At 49.5% G+C, this 15,972-nt stretch overlaps 1 protein-coding gene across 1 annotated transcript in view; it reads right to left on the reverse strand.

Annotated features, from left to right (window-relative positions):
- Positions 1–15,972, reverse strand: part of Ptpn23 (protein tyrosine phosphatase non-receptor type 23) — a 30,836-nt gene that overhangs the window by 9,424 nt on the left and 5,440 nt on the right. The window contains 5 exon segments of the mRNA XM_042665865.1: positions 178–309; positions 418–467; positions 860–936; positions 1,123–1,250; positions 11,386–11,460. Of these exon segments, the coding sequence (XP_042521799.1) occupies positions 178–309; positions 418–467; positions 860–936; positions 1,123–1,250; positions 11,386–11,460 (462 nt within the window).

Consider the following 15,972-nt stretch of genomic DNA (forward strand, 5'->3'; position numbering starts at 1 on the left):
GGGGGTGGGGAGGGATCCCCTTCGCCCGATACCCAGCACCTGATCCCCCGGGGGCTCAAAAAGCAATCCCAAGACCTCCTGTCATGGCTCTCCAGGATCCAGGATCCTAGCTGCCCCTCCCTCCGCCATCTTGGCACCTCCGCTCAATTTAAGCGCTAACCAGGGCACGCGCCTCACCAGCATGAGGTTGACGTTGAGCGTGAGGATCTGGCGGCTCATGTCCACGCTGTAGGCCTGCGGGAAGTGCTCCCGCAGGTAGGCGAAGGCTCCGGCTGCGCACTGGAAGTGGGTGCAGGACACCTTCATTCCCTGGGAGCGGGGGCAAAGCGGGGAGCTGCAGCTGTGAAGCGGGTGGTGGAGGCCGTTCTGCACCCTGCCCAGCTGGTCCCCCTCCTCCCCCACGGCCCCTCGCCTTACCTCCTCCGACACCCGCTTGTCCATGGCCCCCAGCATGGAATGCAGCGCACCTGGGGATAGAGGACACGGAGTTAGGGGAGCCTGGGCCTGGAGGGGGGGGGGGTGCGCTCCTCGTGTCCCCCAGTAGGGACAACAGGCGAGAAGTGGACAGGGAGTCTAAGGACACCAGGCAGAGGTGGGAATGCGTGCGGGGCAGGGGGAGGGGGGGAGGGAAAGGGGACCTCCATGGTCTCCTCCTACTACCAGAGCCAGCTAAAGCCAAAGGCCTGCTGTGTGTGTGTGGGGGGGGGGGGGGGGTCACACAAGACAACTGGGTGGCGGGCGGGCGGGCAGTGGAGTCTCTCCCCGGCACCGGGCAAACAGCAGAACTGTGGTATGGCCAGAAAGGCCACACACGCAGGAGTACCCCCCCCACAAAGCTCACAGCCTTGGGGGGGCTCACCGAGGTTATAGAGAATGCAGGCCTGCTCGTACTTCATGTCCTCATGGGCCACGGACTTGCCGGAGAAGATCTCTGTCCTGCAGACACAGTGCTGTCACTGGAGTGGGGGCTGGCGGGGACCCGAGGCCAGGCCAGGGGGGGGATCGGGGTGAGGAGAGGCCCCGGGAGACCCTACTCCTCATCCCATGCAGCAAGTCCCGAAGAGGATCCCCAGGCCTCGGACACCCCGCAGGTTCTGGGCTTCCCACCTGCCCTGCTCTTACCAGGTGACGGGAACGGCCGCTTCCTGGCCTGCACCCATGGGCACCCGGCTCTGCAGGTAGTGGAGCTGGCCGAGGTACTTGCGAAGGACACTGCAGCCCTCGAAGTCCCGGGGCACGCGCACAGCATTCTGGGGGCACAGAGGGAGAAACTGGCTGCCACCATGGGGGTAGGGGGGCCGGGACAAAGGGAGAGCAGGCCTGCTCACCACGAGACCCCACGACAGCCCACCCCTTGGCGATACCCACGCCCCTCCCCCCCAAACAGCACCCAAGGCTGGCGGCATGGAACATGCTCGAAAATGCTTACTCTACCTAACTTCTGACTCAACAGTTCTGCATCTAAAAATAAGACCTAATTGATAAAGCAATAGACATCGAGGAAAATATTTGTTTGGACGTGCGCCAGCATTGAACACCAGATGCCACCCCACTTTCCATTAGAGAGGGTTATTGAAACAAATGACAGCAAGAGCCACACACGAGCATGCACTGCAGCGGCACCAAGTAAAGGCACACCTCTTGTGGGTCCTGATATAGGGTTAGGCCAAAGGGCATGTCACAAAGGATGGTACCATCTCAGTGCTATAAAATCATAATATGACATGCGCATAGAAATGTAGACCAAGCTGGGCGCTGGTGGCTCACACCTGTCATCCTAGCTACTCAGAAGGCTGAGATCTGAGGATCGTGGTTCAAAGCCAGCCCCGGCATGAAAGGGCATGAGACTTTTCTCTCCAATGAACCACCAGAAAACCGGAAGTGGCGCTGTGGCTCAAGTGGTAGAGCGCTCACCTTGAGCTGAAGAGCTGAGGGACAGCGCCCAGGCCGAGTTCAAGCCCCAGGACCAACAACAACAACAAAGAGAGGATGGTGATCTCAGGATAGCCACACGCAAAAAAGTAATACTGAAAACAACTAAAGGAAAGAAGGGTTGGAGGTGTGCTATGAATGGCAGAGTGCCTATTACCACATGCCCTGAGCTCAATCTCCAGGACCATGGGGGGGGCGGGGGGGGGGGGGCTTCTTGCAAGACACCCAATTAGGAGCTCCACTTGGGCTTCCAACCAGGATACTGTCAAAAGGACTCTTGCTTTGGGCCAGTGTCAGAACAGGATTCTACAAAGCTGTGATTACAGGCACACACCACCACGGCTCCCTTTGGCTGAGATAGGGAGTCTTGCTAACTTTTTTTCCCAGGATCCTCTTCAACTGCAATCCTCCCATCTCTGCCTCCCAAGGAATAGGGATTACAGATGTGTACCACAACACTTGCTCTGTGGGAGCAGACAGTGGAGCAGACAGCTGGCACTGGCCTATTCTGGTGTCTGAGGAGAGGCAGTGTCTCAGGAGATGGAGCTCCCTGTAAGCCCAATCTCCTCTTTATACAAGAGACTCACCTATAGTAAGGTATGTCACAGCTGCACAACCACCTCTGTCTCACAGGCCAGGACTACAAAGATTGAACCATCCTTACCATGATCTCTATGATCTCTGCCATATTCAAATCCCACTTATAACAAGCACTTTTCTTTTTTCTTTTTTTGGTTGGTCCCACGACCAACTCTGGGCCTGGCGCTGTCCCTCAGCTCTTCAGCTCAAGGCAAGCGCTCTACCACTTGAGCCACAGTACCACTTCTGGTTTTCTGGTAGTTTATTGGAGATCAGAGTCTCAGACTTTCCTGCCTAGGCTGGCTTTGAACCTCGATCCTCAGATCTCAGCCTCCTGACTAGCTAGGATGACAGGCATGAGCCACCAGCACCCGGCCTACAATAGACATTCTTTAAACCAATCCACCGTACAAATTAGAGCCATCTCCTGAACCAGTAAAGACTCAAATAACACGTTCGATGTCTAGCCACACACTGTTTATATTCACAAAAATCAGTGGCTTGCATTTCTTTTAAAAAGCTTCCTTGGGGAACAATGAAAGCAGCCCCTCCTCCAGGTCAGACACACCAGCCCACAGCCTCTCCCCAAGGATCCCGGCCTGGCCTAGCTCCCAGAGTAGAGGAACAGGAAAGCAAGCTGGGAGAGTGCACCCTGGCCAGCTCCCTGCCCTGGTTCATTTGGTTCCATCCTCAGAGCCACCTGAGTTCCAGCTCCGGGCAGGGAAGGTGGCAATTTCCCCTGCTCCTCTAGCAATGGAGTGAAGGTGCTACTCTGCACCGGACGCGGCTGTCCTGCAGGGGGCGCCGGGCCCTCACCGCAGAGGATCTGCCTCACAGCAGATTACCATTAACTCATTAGTTCTCCAATTATTCCATCAACTCTCATTAACATTCAATCCTGCCAATTGCAGGAAGATGGTGGAGGAAGAGGCAAAATAGACTGTGTCTCCCCACCTGCACAACTGCGCCAGCAGGAACTGGGGAGTCTACTAAACACCCAAGGCCCTCAACTTCCCAGGGAAGCGGGACAGTACAGTAGGGTTCATTTCAGTGCATTTCAGCTCCTCTACAGTAGCAGCCACCTGCTCCCCACTCCTCGCACCAGGCAAGCAGCTGTGGGAACCACGGTGGGCAGAAAAGGAGGCTTACCCTCCAAAAATACACCTTGGCTCTTAAGGGTCCCCTTGATGGCTGCCCCTCCCCCTCCACTGTAGCCCCAGACTCCAGCTGAGTCACTTCCAGTTAAAGGAAGTGACATGCCCCACTTTCCTCTTTGGGAGCCACATAATATATCAATATTAGGACATCCAAAAGTGGCCACTTCCTACAGGGGAGGTTAGAAAGTAATCGGGCATACCCAAAGGGAAGTGGAGGATCTGAGAAGACCTAAAGGTGACATCAAGGCTGGCTGGCACAGAAGCAGCCTACAACAGTCAGAAAAACAAAGGAAAGAACCATCCAACACCAGGGAAGAAGGAGGATCATGTGGTGCTGAGGAATCGAACCCAGGGCCTCATGTATGCAAGGCAAGCACTCTACCTCTGAGCCACCTTCCCAGCCCCTCTCATTTCCATCATTAGATTCAAATGCTCAGTTTTCACCAACAAAAAGATTATACAGCATACAAACAAACGCTCTGACAAAAACCATCCCTGAGAAAAACCAGATAGAGGATCTATTAGACAAAAACTTTAAAACAAGTTTCCTTGCTGGGCACCAGGGCCTTACACCCTAACATCATAGCTACTTAAGATAGCTGAGATCTAAAGATTGTGGTTCAAAGCCAAGTCTGGGCAAGAAAGCTCATGGGATTCTTATCTCCAATTAACCACCAAAAAGTCAGAAGTGAAGCTATGGCTCAAGTGGTAGCACTAGCCTTGAGCAACAAAGAGCTCAGGGACAGTGCTCAGGCCTGAGTTCAAGCCTGCAGGACATGCACACACAAAAAGGAGAAAATACAAGAGATAGAAAATCCTCAAAGAGACAAATCTGGAGCTGAAATGCACAATAGTTATGATTTTTTAAAGAAATCACTAGAGGGATTCAAATGCAGATTTGAGCAGACAGAAAAAGCATCAGCAAATCTGAACATAGGCAATGAAAATTCTGTGTGCACCAGTGCTTATTAGACTGGAACTCAGGGCCTCACTCTCTCACTTGGCTTTGTTCATTCTAGGCTGGTTTCTCTACTACTTTAGCCACAGCTTCACTTCTGATTTTTTTTTTTCCGGTCCTGGGACTTGAACTCAGGGCCTGGGCACTGTCCCTGAGCTTCTTTTGCTCAAGGTAGGACTTTACCACTTGAGCCACAGGACAACCTCTGGTTTTTTTCTGTGTATGCGATACTGAAGAATCAAAACCAGAACTTCATGCATGCTAGGCAAGCACTCTACCATTAAGCCACATTCCCAGCCCCCTTACAGCTTATTGCTGGTTAATTAGAGATAAGAGTCTCATGGACTTTCCTACAGGGGCTAGCTTTGAACTGCGATCCTCAAATCTCAGCCCCCTGTGTGGTTAGGAAGACAGGCGTGAGCCACCAGCATTCAGCAGGCAATAAGAATTATTGTCTGAGGAACAGAAAGAAAATGAAGATTAAAAAGTGAAAGAGCTCCTGTGATGTAACTTCAACTGGACCAACACATACACACTGTGGAAGTACCTAAAGAGAAGAGAAAGGCAGACAAGTGAAAGAAATAATAGTGAAAACCTTCCCAAATTTGATGAAAGACATGAATACAAACATCCAAGCAAAGCAATGAATTCCGAGTAGGATGAACTCAGAGACCAACCACGGGCACAGTTATAATAAATCAAGCGTCAAAGACCAAGAGAAACATGTTGAAAGCAACACAGGAAATCCATCACACACAGAGATGATGCACAACATCGCTCGTAGAGGTCATCAGAAACGCTGGAAACCACTAGGCATTTTTTTTTGGGGGGGAGGGTCCGGTCGTGGGGCCTGAACTCTGGGCCTGGGCACTGTCCCTCAGCTCTTCAGCTCAAGGCTAGCGCTCTACCACTTGAGCCACAGCACCACTTCCGGCTTTTTTCTTTTTGCTTATGTGGTGCTGAGGAATCGAACCCAGGGCCTCAGGCATGCAAGGCAAGCGCTCTACCACTGAGCCACCTTCCCAGCCCCCCACTAGGCATATTGAAAGCACTAAGAGAAGAAAACTGGGAAGGTGAGGCAGATTCCTCCCTCCTCTTGGCTAAGTCTCCGCCAAGTATCTGTGTCACCTAGGTAACTGGCACACCTGGAGGCAGTCATCTCCCCCTCCCAAAGTCACATTCTGGGCCACCCCGGTCACGCCTCCCATCAGAATGTGGGAAGGTCCCAGGCTCTGAGGTCACATCCGCATCAAGTGGTCCACAGCTTCCCCTACCTGGCCACACCCTCTCCCCAGACCCTTCCCTGGTCAAGGCGGGGCTAAACAGCCCTCTGGCCCCTTTTCAGTCAAGCTAGCTTCTCCACCAGGTACAGTGGGGGCAGCAGTTAGGTGAAAATAAACTCCTATTCCTTGCCTGCACACTGCGTGGTGTTCTCTTTATCGGCTACCTGATTAAACCTACCTATTTACTTTACCTAACAGGAAGGAAACAGGAGGGTCTGGGAGCATGGAGTGGGCCTTGTCAGCAGGCGCTGTGAGGCGCTGTGCTGCACTGCCACCTGCCGGGGGTGTAAAGAACTGTTCTCTCTGCCTGCCCGGCGCATCTCTCCGAAGATGATGGGGGAGGTAGTCAAGTCCAGAGCTGTTACCAACTTGTGGGAACAGAGAACCTCGACCTTTGCACTCTAGCACTCCGTCACACCCAGCAAAGCATCCATTTACTCTGTGGTTCTTAATTTTTAAATTGCTTACGTGCCACACCAATGGTTCATACCTGTAATCCTAGCTACTCAGAAGGCTGAGGTTCGAGGATTATGGTTCAAAGCCAGCCTGGGCAAGAAAGTCCATGAGACTCTTAATCCCAAAATGCTGAAGAGGAGTCATGGCTCAAGGACAACACTGGGCCCTGAGTTCAAGCCCCAAGATCTTTGGCACAGAAAAATTAATGCTTAGCCGGGCACTGGTGGCTCATACTTGTAAATTCTAGCTGCTCAGAAAGCTGAGCTTCGAGGACTGTGGTTAAGAGTCATCCCGGGGGGCTGGGAAAGTGGCTCAGTGGTAGAGCGCTTGCCTTGCATGCTCAAGGCCCTGGGTTCGATTCCTCAGCACCACATAAACAAAAAGAAAAAAGCCGGAAGTGGCGCTGTGGCTCAAGTGGTAGAGCGCTAGCCTTGAGCTGAAGAGCTGAGGGACAGCACCCAGGCCCAGAGTTCAGGCCCCACGACTGGACCAAAAAAAAAAAAAAAAAAGTCATCCCAGGCAGGAAAGTCCATGAGACTCTAATCTAAAACCAACCACCAAAATGCTGAAGTGGAGCCGTGGCTCAAATGGCAGAGTACAAAAGCTCAGGGACAACAGCCAGGCCCTGGCTCATGCCTATAATCCTTGCTACTCAACTCAGGAAGCTGCGACCTGAGGATCATGGTTCAAAGCCAAGCTGGAATTAGAGATGCTCAAGTGGTAAAGCATCAGCCTAGAGCAGAAGGGTTGCGGGACAGTACTCAGGGCCATGAGTGCAAGCCCCAGTACCAGCACATAAAACAACACTAGACCTGAGGTAGAAGCAACTCTTAGGGTTCCTTGTCTCTCACAGAACACATCCACTAACCTTCCTGCAATCAACGAGCAGTACTGGTGACTCCTTACAGTATACAACCGATCTGTTAATTTGGAAATAGTTCTATTTAAGCTACCAAGTGAAAACAATTCCCGACAGCTATCCAGAAAGTACCAACAAGTACTGGTACCTGCCACAAACCCAGACATGAAAGTCATTATTCAAACCAGAGAAGCAAAGTTTTCAAGTGAAATAAGCAAGTTGATGTTTAAGCATGGTAAGGAAGTTTCCAACTCTTGCCTGGTACTCTTGGCTCATGGTCACCTGTAATCCCAGCTACTTGGGAGGCTGAGATCTGAGGATTGACGCTGGAACGCAGCCCAGGCAGGAAAGTCCATGACACTCTTACCTCTAATTAAATGGAGCTGTGGTTCAAGTGGTAGAATGCTAACCTTGAACAACAACAAAAGGCTCAAGGACTGCACTCAGACCCTGAGTTCATGCCCTAGAACTGGAACGCACACACACACACACACACACAGTTTCCCAACTCTTTCCCAATGTTGTTGTATGACTGCTCCTTGAAATTAATTTAGTGGTTTTCCTACCAACAACTCAACTGGAGGCACTGTGTGGATTATCAGGGAGAGCCACCTTCAAAACCCTCCAAATGAAAAAGGTTTTAACAAATGCCTGCGGGCATTACTACATGACTGGATCTCCAATATACAACATTGATGGGAGAAAGGAAGACCTCCAAGTCCCTGTTTCTTGGGACTGAGGCAGAAATGATGTGCTATTCTATCACTTTGATTCTTAAAAGCATAAACATTATTTTCAGAATACTAATTACAAAAATGGCCTTTTGTTATTATTGCTAGGAAATGCAGATGACGGCCTAGGAGTGTGGCTCAAGCTGTAAGGACCTACCTGCTTAGCAAGCGTGAGGCCCTGGGTTCAAACCTCACTATATACAACAACTACAACCACCACCACCACCACCACCACCACCACCACCCCTCTTGCCCAAAAGAAAAATAAGCAGGAAAAAAATCTTCACATGAAAAACACTTAATAAAGCAGGAAGATTGCAAGATTGAACTATATAGCAAGATGCCATCTCAAGAAAACAAAACAAAGCAAACATGCCACCGTTTTCATAAAATGTTAGCACATTCACCAAATCTTTTATCGATTGAATTTAATAGTTCTTTTTTTTTTTTTTTGGGGGGGGGGGTCGGTCATGGGGCCTGAACTCTGTCCCTCAGCTCTTCAGCTCAAGGCGAGTGCTCTACCACTTGAGCCACAGCACCACTTTGGGCTTTTTCTGCTTATGCGGTACTGAGGAAACGAACCCAGGGCCTCATGCATGCGAGGCAAGCACTACCACTGAGCCACCTTCCCAGTCCCTGTTTAATAGTTCTTGAGCAATGGGATCTGCTGGCTCATTAAAATAAAGAGGACGGGGGACACCTGTGGCTCAGGCCTGGAATCTTAGCTACTAAGGAGGCTGAGATCTGAGGAGGCTGAGATCTGAGGAGGCTGAGATCTGAGGATCGCAGTCCAAAGCCAGCCAGGGCAGGAAAGTCCCTGAGATTCTTATCTCCAATAAACCACCAGAAAAGTGGAAGTGGCACTGTGGCTCAAGTGGTAGAGCGCTGGCCTTGAGCTGAAGAGCTCAGGGACAATACCCAGGCCCAGAAGTCAAACCCCAAGAACCACCAAAAAATAAAAGAGGAAATCTGTGTAGTTATAATGGCCATATCTGGAGCGCAGTTGGTTTGTTTATCCTGTTTCTTATTTTCCAAGTTTTCACAGAGTAAGAGATGGTACAGACCCACCTGCTACCCATGAGATGAGCACCACCAAGAGAGCTAAGGTGAGCTGGGCATGGTAGCGCGTGCCAATAATACCAATAGGCAGGAGGCTGAGGCAGGAGAATCATGAGTTCAACACCAAACACCAACCTGGCCTTGAGCAAGACACTCTTCCTAAAACAAGAAGATTGGGATGCTCCACTCCCACAGTCGCTCCAAATACAGAACAAACCACTGCAAACAGCACAACCGCCAACCCCTGTGCACAAGGCTCATACAGAAGACACCAGAAACAAGCACAGATCATGCCACCAATATTGTCCTGGAAGTGCCTAGCAACCACAAGAAAAGTGCCTGCTGAAAGCAGGTAGCAAAACCATCAGTAGGTGTACTGATGTGTACTCACATAACCCAAGAAAAACCACCTGAAATATCATGAGAAAGAGTCAGATAGTTAACAACATCAACCATGCAACTGCTTTTCTCTAAACCAACCATACCATGGAGAAACATACTGGAAGAAGTAGCCAGGCATGCAGTGATAGCAATGGGTAAAACACTTATCGAGGGATGGGACCAGGACAATGGGACCTGCAGAAACTGTTTTGAGAAGAAGGCTAAGGAATACAGGAGACTGATGACTGATGGGAGGGCGTGAGCTGATTAGGATAAATTTGGAGACTATGAGAAAATATCACAATGAACTACCTTTGTACAACTTATGTATGCTAATTAAAAAAGAAAAAAGGAAAAAAAAAAGGGTTCACACCCATAATTCTAGCTACTCAGGAGGCTAAGATCTGAGGATCATAGCTTGAAGCCAACCAGGACAGCAAAGTCTATGAGACTCTTATCTCCAATTAACTACCAGAAAACTGAAGTGAAGTGGCACTGTAGCTCAAGGTGGTAGAATACTAGCCTTGAGCAAAAAAGCTCAAGGACAGTGCCCAGACCTTAAGTTCAAGCCCCACAACTGACAGAAAAAGAAAAAAAATTTCTGCAGTGTAGCCAGTAGTGAAGTGTGCACTTGGCATACACTAGGACATGAATATCAATCTCCAGCAACCAAAATACACAAAAATAAGATGTATGCAGACTGCTTTAAAATAAAAAAGGGTTGGGAAGGTGGCTCAGTGATAGAGTGCTTGCCTCGCATGCATGAGTCCCTGGGTTCAATTTCTCAGCACCACATAAGCAGAAAAAGCTGGAAGTGGCGCTGTGGCTCAAGAGGTAGCCTTGAGCTGAAGAGCTGAGGGACTGCACTCAGGCCCAGAGTTCAGGCCCCACGACCAACAAAAAATAAATAATACAATAAAAAATAAAAACCACCACCAACAACAACAAAAAACAAGGGGCTGGGAAGGTGGCTCAGTGGTAGAGCGCTTGCCTTGCATGCATGAGGCCCTGGGTTCGATTCCTCAGCACCACATAAGCAAAAAGAAAAAAGCCGGAAGTGGTGCTGTAGCTCAAGTGGTAAAGTGCTAGCCTTGAGCTGAAGAGCTGAGGGACAGCGCCCAGGCCCAGAGTTCAGGCCCCACAACCGGACCCAAAAACAAAAAAAACAAAAAACACCAGGGGCTGGGAAGGTGGCTCAGTGGTAGAGCGCTTGCCTTGCATGCATGAGGCCCTGGGTTCAATTCCTCAGCACCACATAAGCAAAAAGAAAAAAGCCGGAAGTGGCGCTGTGGCTCAAGTGGTAGAGCACTAGCCTTGAGCTGAAGAGCTGAGGGACAGCGCCCAGGCCCAGAGTTCAGGCCCCACAACTAACCCCCCCCCCCAAAAAAACAACACCAAATCTGGGCTAGGGAGCACATGATTGTAGTTCCAGCTACAAGCTAGAACTTGGGAGGCTCAAGAAAGAACACTTGAGCCCACAACTTTGGGACCAGACAAAGCAACTTCCTCTGTTTTATGTTCTCTAATCCCATCTACTCAGGAGGTAATCAAGAAGATCAGTCTGAGGCAAAATAATAACTGAAAGAATTAAGAAGACCACTGTTCAACCAATAAGCCAAGCATGGTGGCAAGTGCCTGTGGTCCCCAGCTATAGGAGGCAGAGATAGCTGGATCACAGTCAGAGGCCTGCCTGGGCTACAAAGCAAATTCAAGAAGAGCATGGGGGGAGGGGGGCTGGGAAGGTGGCTCAGTGGTAGAGCGCTTGCCTTGCATGCACAAGGCCCTGGGTTTGATTCCTCAGCACCACATAAGCAGAAAAAGCTGGAAGTGGTGCTGTGGCTCAAGCGCTAGCCTTGAGCTGAAGAGCTGAGGGACAGCGCCCAGGCCCAGAGTTCAAGACCCACAATCAACCAAAAAAAACACAAAAAACAAAAACAGCATGGGGTATGTCAGATCCAGTTTCAAACAAAACAAAATGAAGTCCTCCTACCTGTCTGAGCAACTCCAGCTTCTTCAGCTCTTCATTGTAGGCTTCTGGGTTCTCTCCATAATTCTTTAAGACAAACTAGGAGGAGGAGGAAAAAAAAGAATGTAATCCAGTGAAAGATAAGAGAGACAGAGACACAGACACGCACTCAGATCTCTGGTGATTGCCAGCTGGAGTCCAGGCTTGATTCTACACCCACAGCTGGGACTACTCTTCCACAACAAATGGCAACACCAAGATACTATAGCCACAAACGCCTCCTCTGAGCATAGTAGACCCTGGGCAGGTCCTTAAAATGTTGAAGCCCTCTCCACAAAGTCCAGGATTCTTCCAGCTCAGGAAACTAGGGAGCTTAGCTGGCTAAGTAGGACCCTAAAGGGTCACAAACTTAAGCATCCTTAGGATTGCACCTTGCTGTTTTGGAATCATAATCCGATGACATACGTAGGTAAAAGGCACCAAACAAGACCAAGAGTAGCTGGGTGCCGATAGCATGTACCTGTAATCCTACTTACTTGGGAGGCTGAGATCTGAGGATTGAGGTTCAAAGCCAGCCCAGGCTGAATCACCAGAAAACAGAAAGTGGCACTGTGGCTCAAAGTGTTGGAGAATTACTAGCCTTGAGCAAAAGAGCTCAGGGACAGTGCTAAGGCCCTGAGTTCAAGCCCCACGACAGACACACAGACACACACACAAGCAATCCTACAAAACCCCCTCTGGCAACCCTATCCTCACTAGGAAAGATAGGAAAGGGAACCACAGGTGATCTGCAATCTTGTCTGGTAGGAATGACCCAGACAGGACCTGGGGACAGGGGGATTCAACTGCCACATCAGGAGACTGATGTGCCTGCCCACCACCTCAAGAGCCGTCTGTCTTAGACAGAGAGCATCCACACCAGCTGAGTCCTGAGTGAAGGACCCTGCCTTGTTCAACAAGGATCAACAGACTAAGGCAGTGGAATTACCCCTGCTGCTGGTTCACTGGATAGCAATCCCCGCTGCCATGCTTGCTGCTGGTGCACTGGATAGCAATCTGGGGTAGAGGGAAGCCACGTGCTCTACAAAGGACACTGATGACTAAAGCACAATGACTTCCAGGCCCCAGCCAAGGTCTGTGAGTTGTATTCTTTTCCTGTATTCCTTTCCAAGACCCAGGACCCAGTGCTAAGGAATCAGTCATGTGGGAATGGGGGATGCCGGAGACAGGTTTCATCTACACTAGTAGGAAAAGGGAAGGGAAAGGAAGAGGAAAGGCTAATGCTGAGCTAATTACAGCCCCCTCCAGTTAATTCTCTCAATCCTCTGGCCCTTCCCTCCTCTTCTCTTGGTTTTTACCTCCTCAAAGTCCCTGGATCAGCGAGCTCAATTCTTTTACCCCCTGCTACCTCAACCCACTCCTACAAATCCATCAGAACTCTGATGTCACTCCTAGCTTTCCATCCCATGATTGAGAAAGAAACGCACACCCTTGGGGGGAAAAAAATAAAACAAAACATCCTCAGTTCAAGACAGAGAAAGCAATGGGATGTAATCTAAAGAGAAAAAAAAATCTACAAAATGCATGCTTATGTGTTCTTGATGCCTGGTGAGGAAAGCAATTTTTAACATTTATTTTTTATTAAGTAGTTGTTTAAAAAAAAAAAAAAAAAAGGAGTCCCAGTTCTAGAAGTCAGGTTATGAGGGCTGGGAAGGTGGCTCAGTGGTAGAGCACTTGCCTTGCATGCATGAGGCCCTGGGTTCCATTCCTCAGCACCACATAAGCAGAAAAGCTGGAAGTGGCACTGTGGCTCAAAGTGGTAGAGTGCTCGCCTTGAGCTGAAGAGTTGACGGACAGCGCCCAGGCCCCCCAACCGACCAAAAGTTAAAAAAAAAAAAAAGCCAGGCACCAGTGGCTCACGCCTGTAATCCTAGCTACTAAGAAGACTGAGATCTGAGGATCGTGGTTCAAAACTAGCCCAGGCAGGAAAGTCCGTGAGACTCTTTTTTTAATAATATATATTTTTTATTGCAAAGATACTGTACAGAGGGGTTACAGTTACATAAGCAAGGTAATGAGCCCATTTCCTATGGAGCATTGTTACCCCCTCCTTTGTTTTTCCCCTACTGTCCCTTTCCTCTCCACCTCCCCAACTCCTCCGTGACTCTTATCTCCAATAAACCACTCAGAAAACCAGAAGTGGCGTTGTGGCTCAAAGTGGTAGAGCACTAGCCTTGAGCTGAAGAGCTGAGGGACAGCGCCCAGGCCCAGAGTTCAAGCCCCACGACCAACAAAAAAAAAAAAAAAAGGGGGGGGGCCTTGAGCTATGAGGTAAAATTTGATTATCTGAACAGGAGCAGATTTTTCAATTGACTCCATCTCATCTAAGAGGTTTTAAGTCTGCCCACTGTTAGACTAAGTCCAAGCACAGCCCAGAGGCCCTGAGAGATCATACAGGCCAAAGCAATCAGAGTGACATGGTAAGTTCTCCTCTAAGAGGTCTTCATGTGGCATTGCAGAAAACACCTGTCCCTGTTCTTCACACAGTGGGAAGGGGAGAGGGCTGCGCTGCTGTCCACGTAAGTTCACTGCTTCCCCAAGATGAGCAGCCACAGGCTAGCACCGAGAGCCTCAGACACTCAATCCGTACACAACCCACACACGTGGATATTGTTCTGATTATCACCATTTCACACATGAGAAGAGAAACCTGAGGGCTGAGTGGTACAGGGAGAATGACTGGAAAACACTGCATACAGGTGTGGAAATGTAAGAAATCCACCCCCCCCCCCATAATAATGTCAGCTAATTTTCTTTGGAAAAAAGTGAGTCATTTGCCAAGGCTTCACAGTACTAGTAAATGAAGGGGCAAGGACTGAAATCTAGGCATTTGGACTTCAGAGACCATGTTCCTAGCCATATATTATACCATCTATTTGTTTCTGATTTGTTTGTCCGTCCCAGATCTTGAACGCAGGACCTGGGTGCTGCTCCTGACCTTTTTTGCTCAAGGCATGGTACTCTACTATTTGAGCCATACCTCCATTTCGAACTCCAAAGAGTCTCATAGATTTTCCTGCCCAGGCTGGCTTTGAACAGTGATTCTCAGATCTCAGCCTCCTAAGTAGCAAGGATTTCAGGCATGAACCACAGGTACCTAGCTTATGCTAAGCTCTTTATTTTTGTTTTTTGTCGGGAATGAGGCTTCAACTCGGGGCATGGGCACTGTTCCTAAGCTTTTTCACTCGAGGCTAGCCCCTACCACTTTGAGCTACAGCTCCACTTCCGGTTTTCTGGTGGTTAATTGGATAGGAGTCTCACAGACTTTCTTACCCAGGCTGGCTTAGAATCGCACTCCTCAGATCTCAGCCTACTGAACAGCAAACAGAGCTTGCTATGCTCTTAGTCTGACATACTATCTCCAAACCTCAATGCTAATTTAAAGTGATAAATCAAAAAGGAAAGGCATGAAAAAGGATTGAATTTGCAACTTTTTTTTTGGTCGGTGGTGGGGCCTGATCTCTGGGCCTGGGCGCTGTCCCTCAGCTCTTCAGCTCAAGGCTAGCACTCTACCATTTGAGCCACAGCGCCCACTTCCAGCCTTTTCTGCTTATATGGTGCTGAGGAATCAAACCCAGGGCCTTATGCATGCAAGGCAAACACTCTACCACTGAGCCACCTTCCCAGCCGGCAACTTTTCTTTTGAGGTTCACCTGAGGGCCTTGAACTTCTAGGTCCAGTAAAATTCAGATTCTCAGGCAGCTGGGACTGCAGACCCTGACCACCTTATTGCACCACAGGGTATTAGTACCTCGTGCACACATACACTCTCCTTGTTCCTCTACTTCCAGAGCTGAGTCGAATATAAGGCATTCCTTGAATTGCGCTCAGAAATACACAATGAATCCAGTCCTGCAAATAATACTGTCACTTTGTATAATACCCGCACAGCTGCTGAACTTCAAATGAGGTTACTTTTATTCGAGTAAGAAGTGCTGGGGCTGGGAATGTGGCTTAGTGGTAGAGTGCTTGCTTGGCATGCATGAAGCCCTGGGTTCGATTCCACTGTACCACATAAAAAGAAAAAGCTGGAAGTGGCGCTGTGGAAGAAAAAGCTGGAAGTGGTAGAGTGCTAGCCTTGAGCAAAAGAAGCTCAGAGACAGTGCCCAGGCCCTGAGTTCAAGCCCCAGGACTGGCAAAAAAGTGCTGCCAAGGGAAATTTTTAGCCTTTGGCCCCCTGTCAGCAAGCCTGGTAGACAATCACCGCTAAAAGTACTGCACCTGAAAACAGACTCTCAATTGTCCCTTAACCTGAACCTGGGGAATACTGAGCCCCTCCTCTCATCTCACTTCTGATTGGCCCCTGGGTCTCATAAACAGCCCGAGTGAGAAAGACTCAAGTTACCTCTCCCAGAGGAAGTCAGAACTAGATCAGGTCATCCAGCCAACACCTAACTAGGCACTCCCCACACAAGGATTTACTACTGCCTGAGTGAAGGACCCAACTCTGATCTAAGCCCTGAGTGAAATGGACGTGGGCCTTTGGCGTATGGGATTAGCAAAGTCAGAGAAGAGCAGGGACAAGCCAGGTCATCTGTGGCTAGAGCCATT

This window comes from Dipodomys spectabilis, unplaced genomic scaffold (assembly GCF_019054845.1).
Source record: "Dipodomys spectabilis isolate Male_0828 unplaced genomic scaffold, ASM1905484v1 ptg000360l, whole genome shotgun sequence".
NCBI classification, from domain to species: domain Eukaryota; kingdom Metazoa; phylum Chordata; class Mammalia; order Rodentia; family Heteromyidae; genus Dipodomys; species Dipodomys spectabilis.